Here is a 27,952-nt window from a genome sequence, read left to right on the forward strand (position 1 = left end):
GGACCTGGGACTAAAATCATTGAAATCGGTTATTGTTTCAAGTAGCATGAAACCACGTTGGCCCGAGGCTAGTTACAAGATTCACGTAGGGTAAGAAAAAGACCGTGTGAAGATTGCTTCTGGTTGCGGCTATGTATGCATAGGATGTGTGGGTTAAACGCCTGAGTTTGCTTCTGGTTTTGGTGGGTTGAGACAGGTAGCTGAAAACCAGCTGTGCTTCCTGCGGGCAGCCTTTTCTTCGGGGCTCGTTCGCGTGCTCGGGTGCACCGTTTCCTCCCCTCCTGGCTCCCGCTGTAGTCCCTGAAAGGTTTGTTTTCCGCACTACGTATCAGACTGCCCTGGGGGGACAGTGGCGGAGGTGGGGAGGGCAAGGAGACGCGGCGCGGCTGCAGGGAAAGGACCCAACAGCCACAGAGGGGTGAAGGCGACGTGGGAGGTCTCGGGGGTGGCAGCCAGCATCAGGTAAAATATTTTGGGGTGGTTTTCCAAGAACGTTTGTTTGTTTGTTTATTGACCTGTATTGACCAAACCTAACTTTGAAACCACGTCTAATTTATTTTGAGATTTGTTATACATTATAGATTAGGTTTCTTTCTCACTTTGACCTTGCTTACCCTTTTCAAAGACGAATATTGTTTCCAGCCAAACAGCTGCCTTAAAGTTGATTGCAGCTTCTCAGCCCTATCCTGGTCTCCAAACACTAAAATCTCTCTTTGGCAGCCTGTGCTTTTTTTGTAGTAATTGCACTTTTAGGAACCACTGTCACTACCCGACATCAACAGTATTCGTAGGCCATCATCAGCATTTCTGAATTTGTTTCCATAAACTCTGCGTTCCTGAAACAAGGACGTGTACGTGTTATAACCGCAGCACGTTGTCGCTTGTATTTGCCCGTGCGTTTTGTAAAGGTACACGGTTCCTGGAATTCCCGGTGGGATTTTCCTCTCCTGCTCGGTATTGCTGAGGTTTTCTTTGGGTCCAGTGTTTCATCGTACCAATACAGCAACATTGTCCACTTCTGTTAAGCAAAGCTGCAGCCCAGCTGGTATCTTTATTCTGTTATAATTTAATGTTTGCATGTGCGTGTCAGTCCGGACGTGAGCTCTTGCAGCTGAAAGGCATTTCTTCAGGTTCCCCAAACCTGTACGGCTTCCTGCTCGCTGTAGGGAGCGCGACCAGTTCTGAACTCTTACTCGTGAGCTGTCCTCGCTGCTCAGAAATGCCCGGAGAGCTAGTTAGCATTTTGCGTAAGGTTTTTGGTTGGTTTTGTCGTTCCAGAAAGCCCTGGGAGCTGGGGATCGGTGAGACGTAATCTGCGAGTGAGGGCAGAAGGTGGAGGCCTCCTGAATGGCGTTTTCTTTGTTAAGCGCGTGCTTATTATGGCGCTGTGGGCGCAGGCGAGGGTGACGTTGTCAGGTCTCCAGGCTGCACGCGGACCGTGGCATCCTGCTCAAACTGCTGCCCGTCTGCTCAGCCGTCGGCCGCGCCGTCCTGGGTCATTTCTGTGGGATTTGTGGTTTAAGTGTTACCATCCAAGGTTGGTTTTTTTCCTCCTTTGCTCATCAGTTTTGAGCATAAATAAAATACCGCAATTCTCAGTGAACATGGTCTTTAAAAAGCAATTGTCAGGTTGCCTGAATGGGGAATACTAAGTCTGTTAAGTTGTCCTCATCTCTTGCGGAACAACGTGCCAGTTCTCGCTCCCTCGGCGGTACTTCACCGTACTGGGACCCAGCTGTGGCCTGGGCGCTGTCATGTCCTCGAGCTTCAGGGAGCACTGAGGACGCTCGACATCTCGCGGAACAGAGTCTCCCATGGGAAAAGACGTGCAAATAAGCCAGGGGAGGGGACGGATATATTTTTAAGTACTTCAGCACTGAATCTGCACTCTGAGGCTTCTGTGAATAAGAATTAGCGGCCTTTTACAGTCCTTTAAAATGATGACACCCAGATCTGTGATACAGCTTAAAAAATGAAGGAAAAAAAAAAAAAACACCTCTCCAAAGAAATTGTGCCACAGATCTTTTGTTTGTTTGTCTTCTGTATTGAGGATGCATTGCTGCGTGTGTGTATAGAGATATATATATATAAATTAAAAAAAAATGAATTTTGACTTGCTTGTCCTCAGATTCTTCGGATGAAAAGGATATTGGTCAAAACTGTAAAGATGAAATCAAAAATAAGCTGCCGGGGGAGAGGGAATTGTTTTTGTGATCTGAAGCTGTGGTTTTTTTAACCTCCTCTGTTCCAGTTGTGCACAGCCACCCAAGCCCAGGCGCGGGGTGCAGGCTACCTCCGTAGCTGAGGCTTCGTGTGGTTGTGCCGTGCGCGATGGTGCCGAGCATCCTTCTCAGCGCAAGGGCTGGACTGGCTGAAGCGTTCAACGACGTGAACTTGCTACTGGCTTCATTTTATCACCATCTTTTGAGGGAAGGTGTCAAAATGGTACATTTTTAATTGCTTTAAACTTGAAGTTTGAAATCCAGGTGTTCATCTTGACACAGTGATACTAGGACTCTTAAGTACTGCTTTAGCAAAATATTGAAGTGTATTTCCAAGTCCCATTTATTTTGATGACACCTGGGCGTGTTTTACTGGGCCAAGGAGTCTCAGAAGCCCTGGACACCTGGTAGGTATGTGTTTTCCTTTTTTCCTCTCGTAATGACTTCATGCGTAGTGGTCAGATGCTGTCTCTTTTGGTTGATTGATAGCATTAAAAAAAGACAGAAATAGATGTCCATCTTACTGGTTCATTTTGTCTGACAACTGTGACCTTCTTTCAATGAGAAAAATGGTAAATAAGGGTGGTAACCAACCTTCTATTAGAAAGCAGTGGTGGTCAGTGGGTGTGAATCACCCCCACGGAGGTGCAGAGGAAATACCTTGCACTATTGGCAGAAGCAACACAGATCCCGCAGGGGCTTGGAGATAGCAGCAACGCTGGCTCCGAAGCTGAGACACCGTGAAGTCTGCTTCTCCAGGATAGCCGTGCCGGTTCAAGTGGCCATTACAGAGCAGGGCAAGTAAATGCCCACGCCAGGCTGCTTGGGTTCCTCTGACAGGCTCTGGTGGAGGGAGTGTTGGCACATACTGGAGCAACGTTAGTGCCAAAATTGAACAGGCCTCTACCCTGAAGGGCTTAGTCTGAAAGCCGAGGAGTGCACAGACGTTACAAGCAGCAAAAGCAGGTGCGTAGGGCGTCTCGCAGGAAAAGCTGGAGTCTTGGATCTTCGGTAAAGATGGAGAGTGCCGAATTACCAGCAAGGGTGTCAGAGGTAAAGTAAGTTATTGTTAGCTGACCTAGCAGTGGGCCAGCAACTCTGATTTGGTGGACAGTGATGAAGAGCATGGAAACCAGCTGGGGTGAGGCAGAGCCAAAGGTGACGGGCTAGGAAGAGGAGGAGGGAAGAGAAAGGGGCCTGGCAGTTTTTTGAAGGTAAAAGGAGGACAAAACAGAAATATAGCAACAGCAGTAGCATGCCCTCTGAGACCTGAAAGAAAGAAAGGCTGTTTGGCTCTGCTCTTTCATTCCTGTCCTTTCTGTCCTCTGTTGACCATGATTTTGGCTGGGGAGTTGACAACCGCTTGCACAACATACCAGTAAGAAGGGAGCAGAAAGCGGCTTTGTGGAGTAATGTGCAAGGACAGTTTATTTGACGGCTACATGCAGTCGTATCGGTGGCTGCATTGTGCTGTTTGTTTCCCCTGGCAGTTGTTTGGTGTAGATCTGGCTCAGACTGGGTCAGGTTGGTGCCTGGAGTTGCAACTGCCTCCTCCCGTCAGCCCATGCAGGGTTAGGTGTGCTGACTTGCACAGTCCTACTCTTCTTGGAAAATGCGTGTAGGGGAAGGTAGTTTACGTGTGATCCTTGGCCTGTGCTAAGTCTTACCCGTCAAGCAAATGAAGACACAAAAACTTTTCCTGCTGGCTGTGTAACCAGAGCCAAGCCTCACCGCCACTCCCAAGAACAGCTATAACTGCATAGTTTCCTGCTTAGCACATTCATTTTCGGGACCATTAATTTAATAAGCATCAGAGAAATTCTTCTGTGGGATGCTGCCAGGTAGCAGGGGCACTTAAAAGCAAGGCAGTTGGCCATAGGCGTGCGTGCATCCTCTTAGTCACGGCCCAGTGCACGTGTGCTTTATTATCCTCATCAGGACGCTGGCCTCACGCAGGTTGTGTGCGGTAATCAAAAGATCGAGTCACCACCTCAGTGGAAAAAAATCATCTAAAACCGGGCTAAACGAGTCCACGTCATAGCGCACGACAGGGCACGGCTTGGGGGAGGAAACAGCAGGTGATTGTGTGGGCTTTCTGCTCGAAGCGATGGAACATGACAAGCCCTGCAGACCCTTTTGACCAGACGAGTCTGATGACAGAAATTATATAGCTGCCTGTTGACTTTTTTTGTACTTGAGCGGCTTTAAAATGAAACTGTCTGGAAGCCAACAAATTGCTTTAAAATGCCTTGAAGTGACAGCGGCCCCAAACTTGTTGACAGGGCCAGGAAAGAATTACGAATAAAAGTTTGATCTCCTGGCTACGGGTGCTGTATTTTCTGCCAGTTCCAGTCAAGAGAATATGCAAAGGTTCAGAAAACAAATACAGATGTGATAAAAGCAGCCAGCAAAAAAATAGAGCAGAGCATCTGGAATAAAGTACTTAGATTTGCAAAACTCTACACCCCAGCGAGAGGATGTTGAAAATAGCTTTAAAAGGAATTTCAGCTTAAATGAAGGTAGAAAGTTGCATTTAAGTGTGAGAGTAATCTGGAGTTACTAACCTTTGAGGCATCGGTTCTCATTAGGCTTGAGCAGGTTAATTGGCTGAGTTTTCATGGCCTGATGATGACTCGTTTGTAAAGTGTGTCTCGGTGTCATTTTGTGCTGGAGCAGTGGTCCCAAGCTTTTACGGCTCTGAACATGCAGTAGCAGCCTCAGCAGAGAGGGAGCAGACACTCAACCGTGTGCGTTTCTCCGTGCAGCTCAGGGCAGTTGTGTCGTGTTGGAGTTTTTGGAAAGCTGTGTGATCGGCGTTGCATCTGAACACTGAATTTTTTTCTGTAACAAACCTTTATTTACTCCAGAGTTTCTGTGGGTTAGTGAAGTCTGTCATTCTTCTGTGTTTGCCATTTGTAAACGTGTTTTGCCCGTTGACGTGATTTTTCTCAAGCAGCTCATTTCCAACTCCCAGAAGAGAGAGAATCACTCCAGAAGGAGAATTTTGGTGCAAGTGGAGGTACACAAAGCTTGAGGTCATGCAGTCAGGACACAGGAAAACTATCTGATTTTAGGTAAGCACACCCAAAAGTTGTGAACAGCGAAGTAGGCTCATAAAAGTCCCTAGGATTCTGATACCTTTCTCTACTTGACTTTCTGCGTTTCTGATGCCGGAGCTTGCACGAAGTCCAAGTGAGCCCTGGTGAAGAGGCTGGTCAGCCCGAGTGTGCATTTCATAATCCGCTGCCAGTAACGCTGGCGCTAATTGCACTTTTGTGTATTTAACTACTTCCCTGCTGCTCCATAAATAAATATATGTGTTACCAGATTATGAACATGAGAAAATCCGTTTAAGATGGATAAATTGTTTCCAACTTGTAGTTCAGGCCGCTTTAGAAAACAGGTATGTTTTTTGCCCTAAACACACATATGTTGCAAGGGCTAACAAAACTGATGCTGCAGTAACTGCCCCAAATCCTGCTGCACCTGAAATAAGATGTGACAAGGAGGACACTCCGTCCACCAAACTGTGTGCTAATGATCCCTGTTTCTTGTGCATTTAGGGGGGTTGGAGGGTGTCAGATGCCACTTGCAGGCAGGAGCCTGAGACATTTGATTGATGGTGTGTTCGTTACGTTGCTTAAATGCGGTGTGCGGGCGCCCAGCTGCTGAAGGTCTCGGTGGCTGCAGGGCCGCACCTCCCTCTGCTGGTCAGCCGCTTCGGTGGAAGCATTTCCTCTCCACTTCTTTTCAAGCATGAGGAAAGTAACTCGTAATTTTTTTTTGACACGATTGACAGTGAATGTGGGTTTTTTTTTTTTTTTTTAACATTTGAAAAAAAAAAATCTTTCCATGTTTTGTCAATAAAAACTCTGGAACTCCTGAAAGGAGCTGAGGACGCGCTGGCAGTACAGCCCGGGAGGTCGGGTGAAGGGTGGTTGAGGCTCTGGTTTTGCTTGTTTCCAAAGCCCATGGCAGTGGGTGAGGTCAAGGCTTTTAGATGCAGAAACATTAACAAAAGCAGTAAAAATTCCAAATTGAGACTCAGGCAAGAATCATGCTTGCTGTTTAAATGGAATGAGAGTTCATCACCCCAAATGTTTGGAGGATTGCTACCACAAATCAAAAGTCTAATTTTAAAATAGAAGAGGTGGTAGGAATTAGGGACTGCTACCGGTAGAGGGCTATCTCATCACTAAAAGCCACAGTCTTAGGCTTGGATTATATTTTCTTGATCAATTTTGCATTGTCCTTTTGTCACTACTGGAAGAATGAAAACTGGAGTGGAGTTTTTTGGTCTTCAATTACCACAGCTTTATATGTGGGTAAGTTATTGCATTTTGTTACCGCAGTAGTCCCATTAAAAAAAAATTCTATGTCAATTTGAGACTGCTCTCACATTTTCAGCAACAGCATTTCTAAAACCCGTTCTGCACAAAATACCTGTAATTCCAGGGGTGGCTGAAATTCGGAATGTAGACACCGCTTTATCAGAAACAGGTCTGTTCCTCACCTGCCTCCAGAAACCTGAACACAAATGTTGTTTGGGGGGGGGGGGCTGAAATATCATGTTTAGTCTGTGCATTAGTGAGGCGGTGTTCAAACTCCACAGGTAGCACCAGTTTCACTTGACAGGTTGACAGCTATGCTCCCATCCAGTACAGCGTCTTGGTGCGTTAGCTATAACCTTATTTCCGTACTCAACACACACATCTTCCTTTGGTACCTTAAAGGGGGGCTGATGTCGGTGCGCTCCAGATGCGGTGTAAGGAGTTCACAGGCGGTGCCCAAGGGCACTAGCACTTTCCCACCACAAAGAGGGAGATATAGGCTGGAAAACAGCAGTGCTGGGCTACTTAGTTTCACAGGCGGTGTTACTTTAAGTTTCCTCACCAGGAGGAGAGCTGTAGAAGAGAACCTGCTTTGCTTCAGAGAGGGGATCTACACCTCTTCTTCTGCCCCGTCTAGCCAGAAGTACTGTGGGGTGACCAAAGCCTTACGCTGGGGCTATTGCTGTTCCTAGGCCAGTCTACCCACCACCGAGTGCTCTGGTCTCAGCGCTGCCTCCAGCTCGAGGGGGCTGGTCAGCAGTGGCGTAGGGCTCATTGCCCCTTGCTTCGTTAGGCCCTACAGACGGTCCCACCTTATGCCCAGGGTGTTCTGGCAAAACCACAGCAGCAGCGGTGCCATCCTAGTAAACCCTGCTTCACGCCCTCGTTGAGTTAGGGTGCGGGTTTGTAAACAGGGTGCACAAAAATGTTACGGTGCAGTCCTAATAATGCAGGATTTTCCCTGCTGACAAAAGTTTCCTGTCCAGAACTATAGCCAGCAGAAACCAAGAAATGCTCCCTTTAATGTTGCCTACAGTAGCATGCTCCGGTCACACAATATGCCTTGAAATGCAAATGTTTTATTGCAGTGTTTCATTATTTACAGTACCGTTCATTCATTTTTGTCCCTGGGTGCCACCAACATGCAAGCGGTTGGAAACAGAAAAGCTAAACGGTGGTAATGCAATAGTAAAACATTGCTGTGCTTTATGCTGGTACAGTCAACAGCTTTTCCCTAGTACTGAATGCAAAGAAGTTTTCTGCGCTCTCTCCAGTCACATGAGAAATATTGTAATGGGAAACTTTGGTCACAGAAGATTCTTGGTCAGTCGTTGGTCTGTTCAAGGTGATTCAGGAATAGTCATCTGTAGTCTTTGCAGCTGGACTTGCTCTTGAATTCAGGGTTTCATGTTAAGTTTTGGGTTTAATCTTTAATGTAAGTACTGTTTTGTTTCCAGTGCTTTTTTGCTGCAGATTCTCTTTGGTTTATTTAAGTTTTCAGACATTTAACTGTTTCGGGGATGGATTCTTTCTGTCTGAACTGTCTTTTTTTTTTTTTTTTTTTTTTTTTTTTTTTTTAAAGAAGCTAGTGCCCTACTGTTATCACTGCATTGCTGCTAGATACTGAAACTGGACATGTAAGCTCCTAGAGTTGCATTTAAAGGTGATTTTTTTTTTTGTTTGGTCATAATAGACTACTGCAACTTCTATGATGTGTTGCTACTTCATATAAAAATGGTATTAGCAGACTCAGCGACCACTGATCTCTGTACTTTGTCACACTATTATCTAAAAGTAGGACAAATTACACTGTATTACAAATTATGCTTCAGGAATGATATCTCAACAGAAACTTCCCTTTTGGAGGGAGTCATTACTATACATTTTATTGAAGACAGAAGAATTCCAGTATTCCAGTGGTTAAGTCCCACAAACAGGTCAAGTATCTTTTCAGCTTTGCAACAAGTGAGAAAGTACTTAAAAGACAGCTTCAGACTGTCTTCAGTCTGAAGAAAGTTTCCACTGCAGCCAGCAGCAGCTGTGGACACTCAGTCCCTTGGGAGGCGAGCAGCTAACCTCTCTGCTCTGGTTAGCTTAGTATGAAACAGGGACATTGTTACCTTCTAAAACTTGAAAGGCTTTGTGTGGCAAAGCTCTTCTAGAACTAGAAAATGTTTAAGACTACATTTCTGAAAAATAAGTTAAATTTAAATGGCACACCAGTCCTTCAGAAAACGCTTAGCAGGGCTGCTGGGTAAGGCTCAGCAGCACTGACTGCTGCTCTCTTCTCACCTAATGCCTGGTTCACAATTCAGTAATGAGTCCCTGCAACAGCTGCCTGAAATGATTTTGAAATTCTGACTTCTGAAAAGTGGAGTAAGCACAGCTCTAGTGGGTTTTCTCCTGTAAGACAGACTTCTATTCCATGTTTCCACAGGCTTTTCTGTCTCACAGTTGTCAGAATTCCACCAAAACCTTAATATTGCAGTAAGTAACATTTTCACAAAGAAAATGCTTTGTATTTATTTCATAACCTACCATACCAAACACTGTTTAAAAAGCTCTGCAGTGCCTCTGTACTGTTATTCCTCTGGAATTTGGAGGAGGCGACAGAGTTCACATGCAGTCGACGACGTTGCTGGATCCTTGGCCCACATCACGGATCTGGCTGCTGAGACAGGAGCACACGGCCACACCTGCCCCTGCCCTGCAGTGTGACACGGAGCCGACGAGTTCCCACCTAAAGACGATGACAAAGAAGGAAAGAGAGAAAAGTAAGTTCTCGCCCTTTCTGAATAGCTTTAAGTATTTCTTTCCTGTGGCTGAAACACTACTGTATAGGCTCACTGTTTCCTCTGAACAGAAATATACCCCACAAGTTTATTCTCACTATTTCTCTAGTAAGTTGATTGTTTAGTGTAAAATCAGATTGAAACTACCACAAGAACTTAGATTCTCACTGAATGAAGGGAAGACAAGGGATGGACAGGAAAAGAAGGACAAAAAGTGAGTGCTTAAAAACAGAGGAAAAAAGAATTAGAAAGTAATCATCTTTTAAAATAGTACTTATGCCATGCTTAAATATTTACAAGAAAAACCCAGTGGCATGAGCAGCACTCCCCCATCCCTAGAGTCATGAATATTAGTTGATTATCACCAGGAAAAACAAATATGCTCCTCCTGCACACTATTCCCATTATGTTGTGCTTTCAAATAGGCAGGTATCATTGTTTTATTATGCCAAATGAAAAATTTTAAATTACCTATTCACTATGGGATCAAATGCTTCCACTGTATTCAGGTATGCGTTGCCATTATGACCTCCAACTGCAAAAATTTTACCCATCAGTGTTGCTATGCCAACTCCACCCCTTGGAGTTGTAAGCTCTGCTACATACTCCCATTTGTTACTGCGTGGGTCAAACCGCTCCACAGAGCTCAGTGGAGAGTTGTCATCAAAACCACCTGCAAAGAATCATCATATATTGGTATTTAGCCTCTTTTAGTGGTGGTGATATCCAGGATGCACATTATCTGGGTATTCTCTGCATTCAGCGGGCTGATGTCCAGGACTATGTTTTTATATGAATCTTTTAAAAGTTCCTAAAAAAAATTAACAGCTCCCAGTCCTGTTTGAGTATGATAACTTCAAGGGAAGATTCACCTAGAAGAGTGACAATTTTCTTCTTCACCCCACTTTGCAAGGAGTATTCATATTATTTGCTCCCCGAGTTCATACTATATTTAGTTTTAATGAAGTCATTGCTAATTTGGAATTTAAAAAAAAAAAAAAGTAAGACCAGCAAAAGCACAGTCTTGATTTTATTTTGGCTGAAGCAAAACCAACTCTTGCACTGTTTTCAAACTGAAGTAGTGCTGAAAACTTTAACAGGGAAAAAAAGCCCTCAAGGAAGATAGGCTTCAATGAAACATCCTACTTGGTGGGGCAGCTGTAAAAGGAACAGCTATCTAACTCAGAAAAATCCCATGTTTTTGTTTTAATCATTTAAGATAATACACAAGTTTGACTGGTAGCTTAATGAGCTGAACTAATGATGTGCTGACCACCGTTATGACAAGTGCAATTATGGAAGTACATTCATATGTCAAACTTGATAGCAAAGAAAGCCACATGCACAGCCTGCTCCCTGTAATCATCACTGTGATAGACTTAGCTTCATCTCTCAGGAAAGCAGGTAAATGCAATGCACAGTTGTAGTTTGATAAGGCGGGCTTTGGTCAACAGGCAGTGGAGTAAGTGTAATCGCTCTGCCAGAAAGCTAATGATGTCTACACTCAAAATAGAACTGAATGCCTTAAAAGTATGTGGATTTATGGATAACTTTTGTAATAAGGAAACTAGTGATTAGTGAGTAGTCTCATGAGGATTTTCCACGTAGACATCTTGTTCTCGACAGTATAGCCCTCCTGAAATGTGAAATACTTCTTTTTATTTCCTCACTGTTATATCTGTAGGTGTGCCCTGGCTGTGCTTACTTTCTTCTCCCATCCAAGAACACAAAGTGTTCTGTCAGGTCTATCTTTTGTTCCCTTTAGCAACAACAACCTATTCCAAACTTATTCAAACAGAAGCAGCGTACAAAATGCCACATTCCTACTCACCGACAACGTACAAGCAGCCGTGGAGCTCACTAACACCATTGCCAGCTCTTCGCTGACCCATCTCTTTCACTTCTATCCACTTATCCAAATGGGGATCATATTTTTCCACACTGGAAAGAGATGCTACACCATCATTGCCACCCACAGCATAAACATGGTTCTGAAAAAGAGTTATTTAGAGAAAGATTTATATATTCATCTAGCTTTTCATAGAGAATGTTAAAATTTGAGGAAAGCTTGCCTGATGTATCCAACTGTCCTGTTTATTTTTAAGTATTCTGACAATAGACCAATTCTAACAGCTTGCAAATGCTATTTCCAGTAAAGCAAGTGGAAAAGTTGTATAGTGTTCCAGATACTTTGCAGAGCATACATGACAACATGAGGATTAAAATAATGATGAATGCAGTACATTAAACATAGTAACCATGATGAACCAGAGTCTTTGGAATGAGACCAGAAGCATTAGCTTCCCTCTTCCCTCTTATGCTAGTTTAATTAAAAGGCATCTTGATGACAAGCTTGCTCACAGTATCTGAAATATGGTTAAAACGGGGCGCACAGTTCACATTGAAATGTGATAAAGGCTCTAAATACCCTTATATTTTGCACAGTTCCATAGGATTTTGATGTCCAGAAATGATCAGACCCACTACTTGTATTTTATTCAAAATCTCGCCTTGTAAGATGCCTTTGTAAGATGAATTTTAAAAATAGTTCTAGAGGTAGGTTCCTCACGGTTCATCCCTAACTTGGGAGAAAACAGTAACTTACCACGAGGGCTACAGAGCCCACTCCTCCTCTGGGAGTGTTCATGGGGGCTATTCCGCTCCATCGATCAGATTCAATGTCATATCTTTCCACATCGCTGAAGCACGTGTTGTCATCTAAACCTCCTATTGCATAAATGGGGCCACCGAGGGAGGCAAGAGCAATTCCTCTCCTAATAAAATTGTAGGATCAATACTTCAATGTGAATCCTTAAGGGGAGCAGGAAAGACACATCAAGTGCAACTTTATCTGACTGGCAATGGTCCCAAAGTATGGGAAAAAAGTAATGAAAACCTAAAAGCAAATGAAGTTTAGAATAAACAATGATCAATAACCATCAAGTGAACGGGAGCTCAGCTCTTGCTGGCTCTCTGCATGCCTGTCAGTCTTGCAGCGTTATGCAGAATGTCTCTTATACACTCACAGCCTCCCTTTAGGGAGCTCTCGTGTTACCTTAACATCACCTCAGCTCTTCCAGCCCCTTCTGTGTTGATCTTGTGATCCAAAACTAGTAGAGAGGACTGCTGTGGCTAGAATTTTTTTAGACTGCAAAAAAGATAAGGGACCTGTAAATTGCCATGGGATACTGTTTTGACTGAAGGTCATCAAAGGCCCAAGTCTGTCTGTATTATTTGAGCATTAGATTCCTCTACCTCAGTCCTGAATTTTATGCCTCCTGTCTTACTTTATCATATCTGATGGAGATAAACCTGCTGATTTTAACCGTGTTAATATAACTGCTGCTGTCATTGGGGAATTACTTTTGGGGGTGATATTAGTACGCACTAAAAAAAACCCCCAAATGTGTACTAGATATTAGAAGACTGACCTCTAGAAAGATTTAATTGCAGTTTCTTTCATTCTGTTTCTTATTAAGTCTGCTGCAAGAGTTGACAGATTTAATCTATGAAATCTACCAATATGAGAGTACAATCAGTACTATAAAATGAACAGCATGCCATTAGAGAACTTAACACTTACCTTCTAGATACTTTAAGTTTCTATTTAAATTACAAAGATGCATGATTTAACATTCCAGGGAAAACATTCTTGTCTCACTACATAGAGAGTGGCTTTGCAGATATTTAGATAGGATAGAAGGAGGCTGAGTCTTTCTACAAAATCAACATTGTGGCAAGATCCCAGGCATATCTTAAATTGCCTCAACAGATGGTGTGTATTTGGCCCCATTAAGGGTAGCAGTCAAAACAACATTACATTTTACCTTCACCTCTGTAGTCAGTTGTGATACATTACATTTTACCTTCACCTCTGTAGTCAGTTGTGATAGCAACCATATTGAGCTAGGATCTGTCTGTCGACCAAGGAAAAAAAAGTCTACCTTAGAGTCTGATCTAAAGACATCCAAGCTAACGGTGCCGTTTGACATGACAGGTGACCTTCACAGCACATCATAATCTAAAGAAGTGACCTTGTTCCTTTCCTTCTCTTCCTGCCCTGCTTCCGGGCATCTGACTGCATGACCAGTCACGTCCTGCCTGGCTTCCTGTCCTGTTTGCCACTAGGCTCCATCAGCTCCCTCAGGGTCACATGAGGATGGGAGTGTGAGACTGTCCCTCTGCCCCCAGTCAAGCTGGGTCAGAAATTCAGGGAAATTAGTGTACCACAAAGCCTGACCAACAAGACCAGGTGATGTACGTGGCACACTGTAACCAGTAAGTTAGTAGTACACATAAGCAACTAGTTGGCCAGTAGGCCTATGTTAATCAGATCCAGAGTTTTGATCACGTTTCTCTGCTTTCAAAAGATTCTGTTCATTTTAGAGATTCACTACAAATAAAATAGTAAAGAACTTACAAGAAAAATCTCTTTTCTCAAATAAGTATTCTTACACCTTTGCCTTGGATTGGACCAGTGGAGCCTAGCCAGGGCACAGTAGCCATTCCACTCACTGACTGACTTAATAAGAAGTGTCACAAAAATCCAGAACTGAAGTTTGCCAAGAATATGCTCAGGGTGGGGGAGGCAGAAGGCATTTGGAGAAGCCTAGGTTTTCTGCTTTGATTACGTTACAGCCACAAATAGCTTTAGGACTTGGTCATGCCTACTATTTTACTCCCCCTTGTACGTGACACTGTTAGAAACAACAAGTAACAAAAATAAATACAGAATTAAGGAGACTGATTAAAATGATAGCTGAAAGAAAAAAATTAGGATCTACCAGTCCAGTAGCTCTTTAGAAGAATTTAAGTACTCAAAGGCAAAACAAATCCACTACATGACTTTCAATGTGTTAGTGCTTCTGGCTTTTTATGGCAAAAAACATGAGCTGCTATTGGTTCCCTGGGCATCAAGTATTTTACTACGCATATCCTGCTGGTAATGACCTTGATCATTCTTAAAAGAGTTTCCAGTTCCTTTATCTGGCTTAGCAGAAAATAAGATGAATGAAAGCACAAAAAAAAGCCGAAGAACAAATATAACCAATGTTACCAGCCAGGGCCTTCCCTTGGAGAAAGGGATTCTGCAGTCTTTCAGTGAAATTCCTAGTATGTTACTCACAGCTTGGTGTTGGTGCAAATATGTGATGTGTGCAAGTATGTGATGCAGACTTGTTTGCTCTATAGCTAGTAAATAAGAGAGTGTGTTGGCATTGAAACCCCAAAATAGAAAAAAAATCCTAAAAATAGCTGAGTTTGGGAACCCACATAAGGCCCAAGATAGACATGAGAATGTTTTCCAGCATCAACAACAAATGATGGATCAAGGACTAGGACTTAAATTTTTTGTCGCATGTTGGATCCTGAGACACGTACCTCTTTGTGTTCATTGATGCCTTCATCATCCACTTGTTTGTGAGAGGATCAAATACTTCCATGCTTCCTAAGTGTTCATTTCCATCATGTCCACCTACTGCATAGACTTTACCTGAAATGCATACACGTATTCAGGTACAGAGATTGCTTGGCAACATTTCAGTTTTCATTTATATAACATCCCTGCCTACATGGGGAAATACGCTCAAGTAAACATTAAAGTTTTAAAGTTTTTCAGTATCAAGTTCTTAAAAAGTTAGGACTTCATATTTTTATATGCTATTCTCAGCCAGAGATCTGTTTTAATGTAGACTGCTATACAAATCTTGAAACATGTATGCAGGAAATCTTCATATACCTTATTAGGGTATTGCAGTTCAAATCAGTTTTGGACATTTACACAGATATATCAGTCTCTCCAGATTTTCTAGGGGGAAAAAAAAAAGATCTTTGTTCTGCTTTAGCACAGAGGCCACCATGTATGAGGAAGAGTTGAGTCATGGATGCTAAGCTGCTCTGGACTGCATGGACCTGGTTTCAGAAGTTGAAGTCTCAAAAATAAAGGTAGGTCTGCTCTTAGAAGAGTTATGGTCTTAGTAACTTTGCCTAACAGAGAAGAGCCTGTATGGATTTAACTCTGAGGGAAGCTAGTATGAGTATTAACAAAGCCTGGGTTACTATCTTGTATAACAGCACTTCTTTAAAAATGGATAGATAAATGTTAAGTCACCTAGTAAGCTAGCAGCAGGCTATACACAGCATTAATGTCTTTTCAATAACCATACTCTCATATTGTTACAAAAGTAATAACCCCTTCACGGGGAAGGAGCTCTACAAAATTGAAGGATATCCACCAGTTAAGCCATTACAAGACAGATTAATTTCCTAAAAGCACCCATTCCAACAAAAGAAACAAAAAAGTGCCTTTGGAGTAGGGCTGCTTTGTTACTGACCTCCCACCGCGATCACACCCACATGTCTTCTCCTACTGTTCATTTCGGGGCCAAAGAACCAGTTGTTCTTACTTATAGAGTAACATTCAATGCTGCGAAATGGGTCACCTGATCCACCTCTACCACCAACACAGAATAGCACACCTGAAGAAGACAAAAGAGGTTTCTAGAGAACTAGTAGGAAAACATGGGATTAAATTTGTATAGCAGAGTGGATCAAAAACTATACAGTTTGAGATAGGTCACATTTCCCTTCAAGGGGCACATTCATTGTCCTGCATTTTGGACCCTCGGTTTTGGCCTTTGTTTGGCATGCTGTTCTGACAATTAATTATCAGTGTCCTTGCAAAAGTAATATATATTTTAAATATGCTTTTTCGTCATTTTCTTAGGGAGAGAAATATATTGTTTGTTAAATATAACTGAATGTAAAAAATGGGATTTGTAGTCTTATGTGCATCACTTGCTTTTGGTTAGCCAAAGAGTTTAAAAGTTAGCTCAAGCTTCTCATACCAAAACAAACAAAAAAACAAAACAAAAAAAAAAAACCCTGTTCATTATTTTCTGCACAGTTTCAAGCATACTGCCTGCACATAACTTACTTAAAAGTTCTAGCTTGAATACAGATACAGCTGATGAGGATAAATAAGTATTGTTCCAAACAAAGACTTTAAAATTCTGCTAAGAAAACGCAGCGCACAACCAAATTGCCAGAGAGGTGCACAATGGCTCTTCCAGTTGTGCATGAAGTCATTAACAACCATTTACACCAAGCTAACTAACCTTAAACAGGTGAGCTGCCCTTTTTCCACACCACTCAATACTGGATAATCAGACACACATTTAATTACCAGCAGTCTGCTTCCTTGGTGTTGTGCGAATGGAGTATTCAAAGTCTGGCACTGCCCTGCTGCTCAGGTGAAGGTGGTAGTTTCTTGCTTCATCCAGCAAATCCCTACATTTTAGATTCTGCTTGACAATCTCTTCCTTTGCCACAACACCCATAAGGAAACAAATGGGCAACAGAGGCAGTCGCACCTGACAGAAATGAACACAGTTGGAATGACTGGCTAAACTGACTGAATCTAACTATTAACAGTGACGTATACGTACCAGACTGCAACCTCAGAGCCCACCGTCAGCCCCATACTCTTCAGTAAAAAGAGTAACTATATTCCAGCTGGCTTTCATGTTTTTCTTCAAGAGTAATGCTGGCATGAACGGTTCCTTCTAGTGACAAACTCTTGCTATAACCATTTGCATTTAAGCAGCACTGGGAGAACTGTCACTTTGTCCAGGCCGAGCGCAGGCAAGAAAACGGCAGCTGCCTGCGCTGGCAGGGCCTTAGCTGCAACGCCAGCGGGCGCATCAAGCGCTGCATGGTATTCCTTCTGGATGTGATACAGGCAGAGGCTGTAATTTTACTGGAATAGCCTATTTTGGATTAGTCTGTTAGGGATATGAATTTTAATCTCATTTATATGCCAGCATAAGAGGACTTTTGTTAGAATAATTCCTTTTATTTGAGTGGCAAGTAAAATACATTCTGATACACTCTGTCAGCATGAACTAAGGGCGTATTAAGTAGTGCTAGTGCAATAACACCATTCTCTACTGTGGACTTGGCCTGACAGCCTGCAGGATAAGAAAAATGTTGAGAGCCAATTGTTAAAGTCACCAGAGAACACAGGGCAGACCAGGCAGCAGAGAGGACTAAAGAAAAAGTATAATGCAGCATAGTTCACTCAAATTAGACTATGAAATCTCGTTGCCAGATTAACATTAGAATATAACAACAAGAGCAGGTTCAAGATCATTAAACAGATTAATATTAAATAGTCTCATGAGGCAGAGAGACAGCTGATGGGAGCTAAGAGGACATGAGTGTACTGGCAGAGGTCTATGGGTATTGTGAAAACTTTTTTTATTGCACTAACAGACTTCAGTTTTTCCATTAGCCTTCATTACTAAGGTGTTTCTTTCCCAAATCCTTCCTGTGTTTCCCCAGAAGACCTGGTGATCAAGCTTAAGAACAGTGAGGCTCTGCATGGGATGAGACACTTCTACCCGGCCACCGGCAGTCAGTGCCTGCAGTAATCCCCAGTGACAAGGCAGATCTGAAATAAGGTAGGCTTCTGAAATACTTCCTTGAAATGTCCTCCTCCCCACAGCAGATTTTTGTAAATCTTTCACTTGCCTTTGTGAGAAAAACCACGAGGAATATGAAGTATAAGCAGATTGGAGTGACAAAAGGTGGGACTGCCTGACTTTCAAATAGTAGCTGGCTTGGGCCAACACTGTCAAAGAGTTTCCCAGTCAGATCAGCAGCAGTAGTGAAGCAGTAGTCCCGTAGATGTGTCTCCAGGCAGTAGGATGGTATTGTTATGCTGATGACAAGTGTCCCTGCCTTCAGGTCAGCAGGAGTCTCTCTCAGTTCTTCCTTACCCACTTGCTCCAAACCTATTTCTTTCTTTACTTAGGCCCTTGTTGATTTTAGGCTGATTCAAAGCATCACCAATAGCCCTTGTTCATTTTAGGCTGATTCAAAGCATCACCAATAGCCCTGCTAGTAGACTCATGAGGTTAATGATGCACTAAGAAATCAAGGCTGACAAAAGTTCAGAATCTAGTTATAACAAAGTTAACCCATAAGTCTGATTATGATGTGGGTAGCTTAGATTTTTAACAACTGAATCACAGTCTTGCTTTCAGCTAGCAACAATGTCCAATGCCCCTGGAAGCTCCATATACTGCTTGGTAAATAACCCATATTTAGAGTAAGAGTTTACTTTTTCATTGCTTTGTTTCAGACTTAGTTTCCATGAATAGGATAAAGCTGTTATCTGCATCTCCTAACATAATAGGACCATAAAAAAAATCAATCTATTTCTTAAAAAAAAAAAAAAAAAAAAGCTCAAATTAACATTGCCCTTAAATTTTATTAGTTGTATACTATACATGTGTGCAAGTATACAACAACTTCATGCTGGTCTAGAGGAAATGGAAGCTTTTTGGAAGCCAGTTCATGAAGAGTTGTGATCTTCCATCAGGAAAAGTGAAAAATTATGTAAGACAATGAAATCATCATGTTAGTGGACTTCTCGGTACTTATATAATGCAAACATTAGCAATGCTGCTGAAGTGCAGAACTTTGTGAAGCAAAATATATCATTTAGTGACAACTGAAAGAGCACAGGTGTTCCCTCCTGCTAAGATATACATGTGGATGGGAACTGTTTCTCCACTCAGTGCAGATTCTCCATACCTGTCTCAAGGCATGAGTAGCGCGGAGCTTGCGTAACTGAAGTATGTTTAAATAGCTTCAGTTGAGTGACCCTTTTGATGCATTTATGAATTTCTTTCAGAAACAATGAACTCTTAATGAGTCTAGAGGTTTACATGGAAAATTAATTTTGTGGATCCTGCAGGTAATGAATAGTTTGATAGTTTTCCTCGTCTGGTAAGCATTAAAGGGTCTGGCCCAATTTTTTTAGTCTATTGATATAGGTACAAAATCTTGGTCTTCTGTTAATGCATACGCAAAATATTCTAGAAGCAGCACAGCTTGGTAACATACCTTCCCATTACAGTGTTTTACTTTCCTAGCTGCGTAACAGAACTCCTAAATAGCTATACTTTGCTTTGTTAAGTAAAAATACTTACCAGCAAAGGAAGTGAGCATTTCAGGCTGTAGTAGTATCCAAACACGTGAAGCGATGGCTTTATGTTCTCCACTTCACTGTGTATAAATCTAGGAAATTTCTGCTCTGACATAGACAAAGCTTTTTGTTGGCTGCTAACCCCCTCCTCCCCCCACATGAGCATAAAGTGAGCACTCTTTCTTTATAGAGCCTGGAGAACATGACTTTGTCCTCCTATTCAGGTCTAACCTGCATCCACTCTTGACTAACAGTTATGAATAACAGATGGGGCACCAACTGGTAAAAACATCTTTCTTCATGAAAGCTACCTAACTGAAAACAGCTGATAGAGAAGTAAAGCAGTGATGGGCCATGCACCCAGTGCCTCAGTCTACCCTACCTGAGCAAGTATTTCATCCAGCCACATAGCATGATGCTGTGGATTGGCCAGAAGCCACTTGATAGCAGCATTGTAAACTTGCTTTTCATTTTCTATATTCAGATCACTGGAGGACAAGAGTTTATGGAGGTGCTGCGGTGACACGCTCACAAAGTCTTCGCATTCCACCACCTCGGCAAAATGTTCACAAGCGTATTGATCAGCCATGTCCATCAAGTCAATGCGGTTGTGACTCTCCGCAAAAGCCCTGACTGCCAGGCAGTTGGAGGGATGGAAGTGTAGCTTCATGTATTCACAGCAAGCTTTTGCTACAAGCTCCACCTGAAGAATGCAAGCAGCGTACAAGAGAGGCTGGACATTATCGACAGTCAGAGTAAGTCGGGAGGAGTACACAAACTTCACTAGATCTTCTATTGCGTCACCATCAAAGTCTCTAATCTCAATCAACGTCTGCTTGGCTTCAGCCATTTCTGAAAGAAACATGGCTCTAAAATAAGGTATAACACAAGCTAGCACCAGTTTGTGGCAGGAGATAAGCTTTGAACCAACCTGCAAAAAAAAAAAAGAAAGAAAAGACTATTTTACTGAAATGTTAGCTTTAATTTTCTTTAAGCTATAGAACAAGACAATTAACTTGAAATGGGAATTCTGGACTCAATATGCAGTGAGCTGCTTTATTTTACGGAAACAAATGAACTCCATTTGTCCCATATTTCTGGCATTAGATCAACATATCCCAGGCAAATTTCAGTTTTAACTTGTCTGCTAAAGTCAGGTAAAGCTGTAACACGAAAAGTCAGTATCATTAACTTACTGAACTTTTTTTTTTTCCCCCCAAGAGTCGGTTCCCATTTTTTAAATGAAATTTTAAGAACCTTTGATCCATGCTTTAGAAGACAGAAGGACACTGCTAGGTAGTTGTTTGTTTTACATTTATACAGAGACTTTAAGGGAAAAAAAAAAATTCTAAAGTGACATCTTGAGACTACTTAATTTAAACCTCTGTGTTTTTACTGTTGTTTTAGGAACTGATAATTCTATTTACAGAAGCAAAATCCTGTAAAACCACAGCAATAAAAGCATTTAGACAAAAGCACAGAGATTATTTAAAAAATTACCCTTCAGGCACAGCTTTACCAAAAGAGTGTATTCACCATGAGGTCAGCTCCCTTTTCAGCTAGCACTGTGTTTCCACGTGGTTTTTGGAAGTTTCTGAAACTTGTTCCATTTCTTTATAGTATGCCTATGTTAAAAATTCCGTCTTTATTCCTGAATAAACCACAGTCATGCTAAGTATGTGGAAAACAAAAAAAAAAGCAGAGTTGAGGGTTGTTTTTTTTTTTTTTTAGAAGTCAAGAAAGGGATTTCTGTACAAAATGTACAGACGTAACAGGAGAAAAATCTTACTGTGTGTGTTTGTGGCTTTTTTGTTTTTGTTCTTTTTTCTTGTAAAAGAAGCAATCTTTTTAAAACAACAATACTGACGAATTTATTAGATCTGCAAAGTTTCTTGGCCCAGATCTTCCCCTGGTGTGCAAGACAAAAAGTGGTACCACGAAGTCACATACGCAGCATATGCAGGTAAGACATGTAATCATTGCATCATTTTAGATGAGACTCAAGTAACCTAGGTTAAAACATATTTCTTTTAAACCGCAATAGCAAACTAAAGTCAGCCAGTCCCTGTATAACAATTTTTTGGAGTTTATAGGCACACAAACACACACTCGCTTACTCTAAAACCTATCTTTTGAACAACTGTGGTATTACCTGAACTTTTTCCATTGACTGAAATTAAACATGATGGCTTAAGGCAAATACAGTTATTCTTCAGGATTAAAGGTCACCTGCAATTTGGAGCAACTAAGATGAGGAAACAATTTTATACTGAAAATGTTCCACCAATACAAGCAAGCATTGTAAGAATTGCTCTTGACAAATAGATGTCAAGTCTGTCATAAATGCAATGCTCTGTTGTATACAGCCAACGCAATAGTACACAACAGCTGTTATTCAACTGAAAGAATTTCCACTTTGGCTGCAAAGAAAAAATCTCTTTTGAGCCAAAAGCAGAATGTCTTTTCCAAAGATAACTTCATTTAACTGACTTTCACTAGACACCTTAATTCCAGGGCAAAAAATTATTCTGTTATATCTGAATTGAATGTTTTAACTACGTGCAAGATTGTAAGATAGGGAAATGGCATGCTGCTTCCTTAAATGAAGGAACTCCATCCTTTTAAATTAATGAACCATAAAAAAGACATTTACCCACTTAAATAAAGTCATTGTATACCCTCAATGCTTTTAACACATTCAAAAGCTCTAAAGAGAACAAGGAATTAATTCACTTAAATAAGCAGTGCCGTTAACATTGCACTTGAGCGCCTCACCGGCTCATTGCTGCTGTAAAATGTAAGATTTACCAAGAAAAAAGTCATTCTTCATGTTTGTGTTTATGACCGACACTGTCAGCTAATTGGCCTCTCTTGCTTTCTAAACCTTTTCACATATAATACTGAAATAAGACAGGAGAGCTACATTAGTCAGATTATTACAAAACGTAAGTGAAGGATTCTTTTCGGTAGGGTTTTATTTCACTGATTTGACTTCCATCTTAAAAATTCTTAAAAATTATGTCCCAGGCTGATATTTGCATTCTGCAGCACAGTCTAGCACTACAACAGGCAAGACAAGGCTACAGGATTACTTCATCACTGGTAATGTTTTAGGCTTAAAACATGCATATTCATTCTCTAAGTGTCAAGCAATATATGAAAAAAGTATCCCATAAGAGATACTTTTTGACTCATCTAACAACATGTAGCATAAACATCAGCAAAAGTTCCTGTACAAATTGACTTAAAAGACTGCCAAAATGCATCAGAATATGATTCAGCAATGCTTATAAGGTGCTTATAAGGTATAAGGTATTTTGACAAGGGACCTTAAATATTGGCCATTGAGAATTGTACAATACCTCTATTTAACAGCGATAAATATTTTATGTGGAAAATCTGCCCTCTGAACAGTTTAGTTTGTTTACTATTAACATTTAAAATTTGTGTTGCCTTAAATTCAATAATGAGTAACTTCTCTGCAGTAAGAGTTGCAGTCAAATTAGCTTCAGTGGTGTCCAACTGGCATATTATTTGACATAAACCTAAATTAGAAGAATTAACCTAAAAATGCAGGATATGCTTAAAGGAAGCTTCTGAAAGTACTTAAAAACCTATCAGAAAAGTTATTGCTCATTCTGCAATGTGGTTTCAACTCTATTCAGTTCAAATGTTAAGTGTTTTGGTTTACTGATAAGCCTACAGTGGAAGGGATTAGCTGTATAATGCTTTAACGGCATATTGGTTTGAGAAATTGTCGCTGGTGCAATTAGTCAAGATCTTTGTAGTCCTGTTCTGATGTTTCTTACTTCCTTATCTTCTCTAAACTGAAATGAACAGGGATGTGATCTTAAGAGTCTCCTCAGCATTTTAAGCATCTCACCAGGGCTCAGTGTTAGTGCAGCAGCCAGATCACAACTGAACAGACAGTGCAGTACTTTCCCACCACTGTCTGAGCCCCACTCTGAATATCTGCTGAAGAGTAAATACTTTATACATAAAGTCTAATAGCAAATATAAAATGTCATGTTGGAAAGTGAACATGTAGCTCATGCTTTTCACCTGCAGCTATAAAGCCTAACCAAGAAGAGGCTTTAAAAATGTATCCCAGAAGATAACTGGAATCTAATACTAAAGACTGTCAACAAGAAGGATGCTGTGACAACACTCCTCAGGAAACCTTCTTCATAAAACAGAAGAAATACAGAGATGTTCCCGGGACAAAGCTTTATGCAGCTCTCAAACTGAAGCGCGGTGTTTCTTCTGAAGGTCATGGCCCCATCTCTGCATCCTCCTCTCAAGCCTAGCTGCTTCGCACGTAAGGTGTCAATTTTTCTGCTCTATTGTAGATTATTAGGCAAAACTGCTGAGTCTCAGAGCAAGTGAATGAGGGTTTCCAAACTCTTCCTAAACAAACTTACTTTTGTGCAAAGCAAAAGGAGTACAGAAGAGGCTGAGGGGGCTTGCGCAGGACATTTAGAGACTTGGGGATGTTAGAAGCTAAGACCTTATTATACAAGATGGAGATGCAGAGCTAAGCCAGAGAATAACTATGTAGAGATAAAATAAGATAGCAAATAATTTAGTCAAATCTCATTTAAAAGCATTTGTCAAACAGTGAAAATAAACACATCCAGGACAGATATAGCTTAGTTTTTATCTTGTTAAGCTGAAATTTCTCTTTTTCACCCTAGATAGAAGTTGCTGAATGAAATATTTCATTAGATAACTATACCTTGGCAGGCCTCTCATACTGCTATCAGAAGCGTAAACAGCATCTCGGGCAATTCTGCCCTAAAGAAAAAAATCTGTATTTTTCACTTTAGAGTTACACTGCATTGTTAATCCTTCCTCTTAACCTTTAAATGTTATGGTGTACATTTCTGGATACAATCCTTCCCACCAAGGAGGATGCTGTTACTAGTAGCCACACAAATAAATTAACAAGAGACTGTGCTTTGGAATTAAGAAGTTGCTTCTTGTGTGCTTCAAAGTTATATTTTTCAAAAAAGAATAGGTATATTACAAATTGCCTGAGCTTGATCTTCAATAACTGCCATTCAATAGCAACAGTGAATCAACGTATGTTTTTTGCAACTTAGAGTTTCAGTAGTACACATCTTTTTAAGGCAGAAGCTAGTTATGACCTTACTTCATCTAGCTGTAAGAACAGTCCACAGAGACCTCTGAGAGATGCTACAGAACCACTATTTATGCTCAGAATATATTTTGTTAAAGATCTATAAGACAGGGGACAGCACTACTGCTCTATGAATAAGTACATCTAATATCAAAAACTGTTAGTTGGCTTATTCATTTAAAGAAGTTACAAGCTTCCTGTACCTTGCTCAAAAATCATCTAGGAATATTGCCTGCTGGTTTAAAGTTTCAGGAAATGCCCTATCAGCTTTGAGGAACTAATTACAGTTAGGAGGCAAAGTATGCACTGAGATTAAATAGTGAAACAAGAATTAAAACTGAACTTTGGCATGACATACGTCATCAGACAATCGTGAAACAATTTCTCCTTTATGCAAGTGTTTATAATCAGCAAGAAGTCTGCTGCAGCTTAAATTCACCGAGTCACAGTAAAAAAGTTAAGCAACATTGCATAATTAGCTCTTTGCTTAAAATGTGCACTTGCTTTCTGCCAAACAAAAACCCTCCAAGACATTCTTAACTAAAAAAGCATGTCTTTGAGCAATTCTGCTATGAAAGGAATATGCCACAAAATAAAATGCAAAAAAAAAGTTTAAAGAATTTCCTAATGCATACGTTACTGAAGTTCTTCATAATATTGAAATCAGTCAGTTCTAGTCTGTCTACCAGTCTCCTCCTTGAGGCACGTTCCAATCACTAACACTTACTTTTGTTATAGCAGCGCTTTCTTTCGGCATTCATCATTTTTCAGTCTGCAGTAACGTAAAGGGATGGCAGTTATGAGACAAATTTCCTTGACAGACTGAAATTACATCTTCATTTTCAGATCAAAATGTTATAGTGGGCTGACTTGCAATTACAAAAAAAGATATTACATAGGATAATTGGAAGGGCTTTTTTTTTTTTTTTTTTTTTTAGCGCTGACTGAATATACAGAAGTGCCACTCAAATCACTTTCCTCTTTAAAATTGTGTATTATCAACACAAGTGTAACCTGCTTAGTGAACAGCAAGTTCAGTACAGAAAGCAAACACACTTTAAAAGACAGGAAAAGATGGAAGGTTCACTGTGAAGTCATTAAATCACTCCAGAAAAAATAATTCATAGACCAAGCAAACTAGAAAAAAATGGAGAAAAACAGTTGGCATGCATCTGCCACTCTCCTGCTTCCTAGGGAGCAGTACTGCAGGTGAAATTTCAGATGTTGACTCTTCAGAGCACAGACAGTCTTCCTCCTGCACTCTCAGGATTTATTAATGTCACAGTGCTAATACTGCAATTATTAATACTACTCATCCACATAGATGTTACCAGTTTGTCTGCTATATAAGATGAAGCTACTAGGCCATTCTTGCCTTTACAGATTTTTATTAAGCCTATCATCCCCCTCTTTAATTCAATCTGTCTTTTGAATTAAGTGACTACACTATTTTACCCACATCTGCTTAATTTTAAATATCTAGCTTACTGATATCTTGAAATTCTCCTCCAGTTATTTACTGCCACAGAATATACAATCATGTTTTGAAACCCAATAGTTAAAGGAATAATCAGTTCTGACAACGGTTATGTCAAAATTGCTCAATACCATAATTCATGCACAAAGGCAAGAAGTTCAGTCCAGACACAATTATTTGCAAAACATGAAAAATGCCTGAGCACTACAGAAAGGAAAGCAAGCCTTCCAGAAAATTCAAGTTCAATATATTGTTACCAGTTACTGAAAATCACTGATTTAGAAAGCCTTAGGACAAGATGTGCCTCTCTAGTCTCCATAGATTATATTCTTCACTTGAGGACTGGCAGTCAAGTCATATAAGATTGGCAGGCAAGTTATACAACGTAATATTCTTAATTCACCAAAATTGCTACACACAGATAATACAAACATAACTTACAGAAAATTGAACTGCAGCCTGAGAGAAGTACATTTTCAAAGCCAAGTTTCCCTAGCAGGAAGGAGAAAGAAGACCTTTTTCTTTTTTGGGAAGGTGGGCAGAAAGGGAGAAAGATGAAAGGGATGAGGTTCCCCAAAATGCTTTTTAATATGACAGGCAGCTTCCATTTCATGGCTGTCACATCAGGGGCGGCAAACTAAAGCAATCAGGTTCGGTATTGCCATTCAGCCTCCTAGGAGCATCAACTCAACCGTCATTAGCTATTCTGCTGCTGCACATAGCTTCTGCTCAGATGGTGAAAAGCAATTTCAACATGTAATATCTGTTGTGGAGCAGAGCAGAAAAACATTGTTTATTCTACTCCTTTTGTCCACAGGTGTGGAACGGAGAGAAACATGCCTCCTCACAGCTACTTCCATTGTCTCCCAGGATCAGTGACAGCAAGCTTATTTAAGGATGGGATGCCCACCAGGAGGCACCAGGGACTCGCATCTGTGGAAGATTTTCCTTGTTGATATGCAACAGTAAAGTGGCAGGGAAGCAATGTCTCCCAAGGGCATTTGTTATCTGTTCGTGCTACTGGAATCCTTCTCTTAGGTAACTATCTCCTGTAGCATTGCTAAGATGGCTAGCTAAGCATTACTTAATATTTTTAGGCACTGTTATGGATGTGAGATGCAAGTTTCTTGTGATCAGGATATAAGCAATATACAGCTAAGTTACGAAGAATGCATTAAAGGAAGCAGGCAAATGAGTAATGCTGACAAAAGTGCTGGCAAGTTTTCTCTTTTTCCTTTACTCTTTGATCAGCTGTAAAATGTAATTGTTTGGAGGGGGCGGTATCTTTGATTTTGAGAATCCTGTTTCTCAGAAGGATCTAGCAGAGCAGCACAGAATGCAGAAACAGGGATAAATTTGGGATGGAAGCGTATGAGAAGAAAGAGGGTATGAGGAGCTGCAGGTACACAGAGATCCTACAGTAATATACTGAACAACTGTAGGAGCTTGCTTAGTAGAAGGCAAGTTGGGTGAGGTCAAACTCATGTACCTCCTCTCTTGGACTGTCAGTATCTTACAGTGTTTACATTTAAGTTGTGAGTTTTCTAAATGAGGAAAAAACCATCACATCTAGCCATGCCTCAGATCCAATTGGTATTCTATGGCTTCTATACCCCCTCCTGCTGAAGCACAGCTATCGATAGCATGCTTTTTTGTTAAACACAATCGATTTGGATAGTGAGAACAAGACAATTTATGTCACCTTCAGTGTAACATCGCAGAGCTCTCCAGCTTCAAAGAAGTGAAGAAGAGAGCTGTGAAAATCCTTCCAAGCCTCATTTGCTTCAAATACAAAGATTTCATCTTCACCATCACTGTTGGAAGACCTAGTTTGCTGCTGCTGCTGCCGCCTTTTTCCCTTTATCAGATGCTGTTTTGCCTGCTCTGGGAGCATGGATTCTGAAGCCATTGGCTGTTTCTTCTTTCACAGCGTGAATCTTCAAATACTCCCACCAAGACAAAATCCAGCCCATCAGGAGTCAGTCCAAAAACGCAGTTA

General features: G+C 41.1%; 2 protein-coding genes across 3 annotated transcripts in view; one reads left to right on the forward strand and one right to left on the reverse strand.

Annotated features, from left to right (window-relative positions):
* Window positions 1–27,952, forward strand: part of AFF1 (ALF transcription elongation factor 1) — a 165,617-nt gene that overhangs the window by 128,795 nt on the left and 8,870 nt on the right. Inside the window, exons 23-29 of the transcript XR_010388841.1 lie at window positions 1,279–15,288; window positions 17,686–17,804; window positions 19,821–20,091; window positions 21,174–21,299; window positions 23,405–23,654; window positions 26,771–26,991; window positions 27,662–27,948. The gene's annotated coding sequence lies outside the window, so the exon portion shown is untranslated. The remainder of the gene's footprint in view (window positions 1–1,278; window positions 15,289–17,685; window positions 17,805–19,820; window positions 20,092–21,173; window positions 21,300–23,404; window positions 23,655–26,770; window positions 26,992–27,661; window positions 27,949–27,952) is intronic.
* On the reverse strand, window positions 7,613–27,862 carry KLHL8 (kelch like family member 8). Of its 2 annotated transcripts, XM_026102745.2 has the most exons (9): window positions 27,656–27,862; window positions 19,719–20,267; window positions 16,529–16,715; window positions 15,678–15,821; window positions 14,725–14,836; window positions 11,951–12,119; window positions 11,177–11,336; window positions 9,817–10,018; window positions 7,613–9,293 (listed from the first exon to the last, which is right to left on the reverse strand). In XM_026102745.2, exons 1-9 carry the CDS (start codon window positions 27,860–27,862, stop codon window positions 9,170–9,172), a joined length of 1,854 nt encoding a protein of 617 aa, XP_025958530.1. In that variant the 3' UTR covers window positions 7,613–9,169. The 2 variants fall into 2 exon arrangements, with proteins under 2 accessions (XP_025958530.1, XP_064366447.1); XM_064510377.1 differs by lacking the exon at window positions 9,817–10,018.

Source organism: Dromaius novaehollandiae, chromosome 4 (genome assembly GCF_036370855.1).
Source record: "Dromaius novaehollandiae isolate bDroNov1 chromosome 4, bDroNov1.hap1, whole genome shotgun sequence".
NCBI lineage: Eukaryota > Metazoa > Chordata > Aves > Casuariiformes > Dromaiidae > Dromaius > Dromaius novaehollandiae.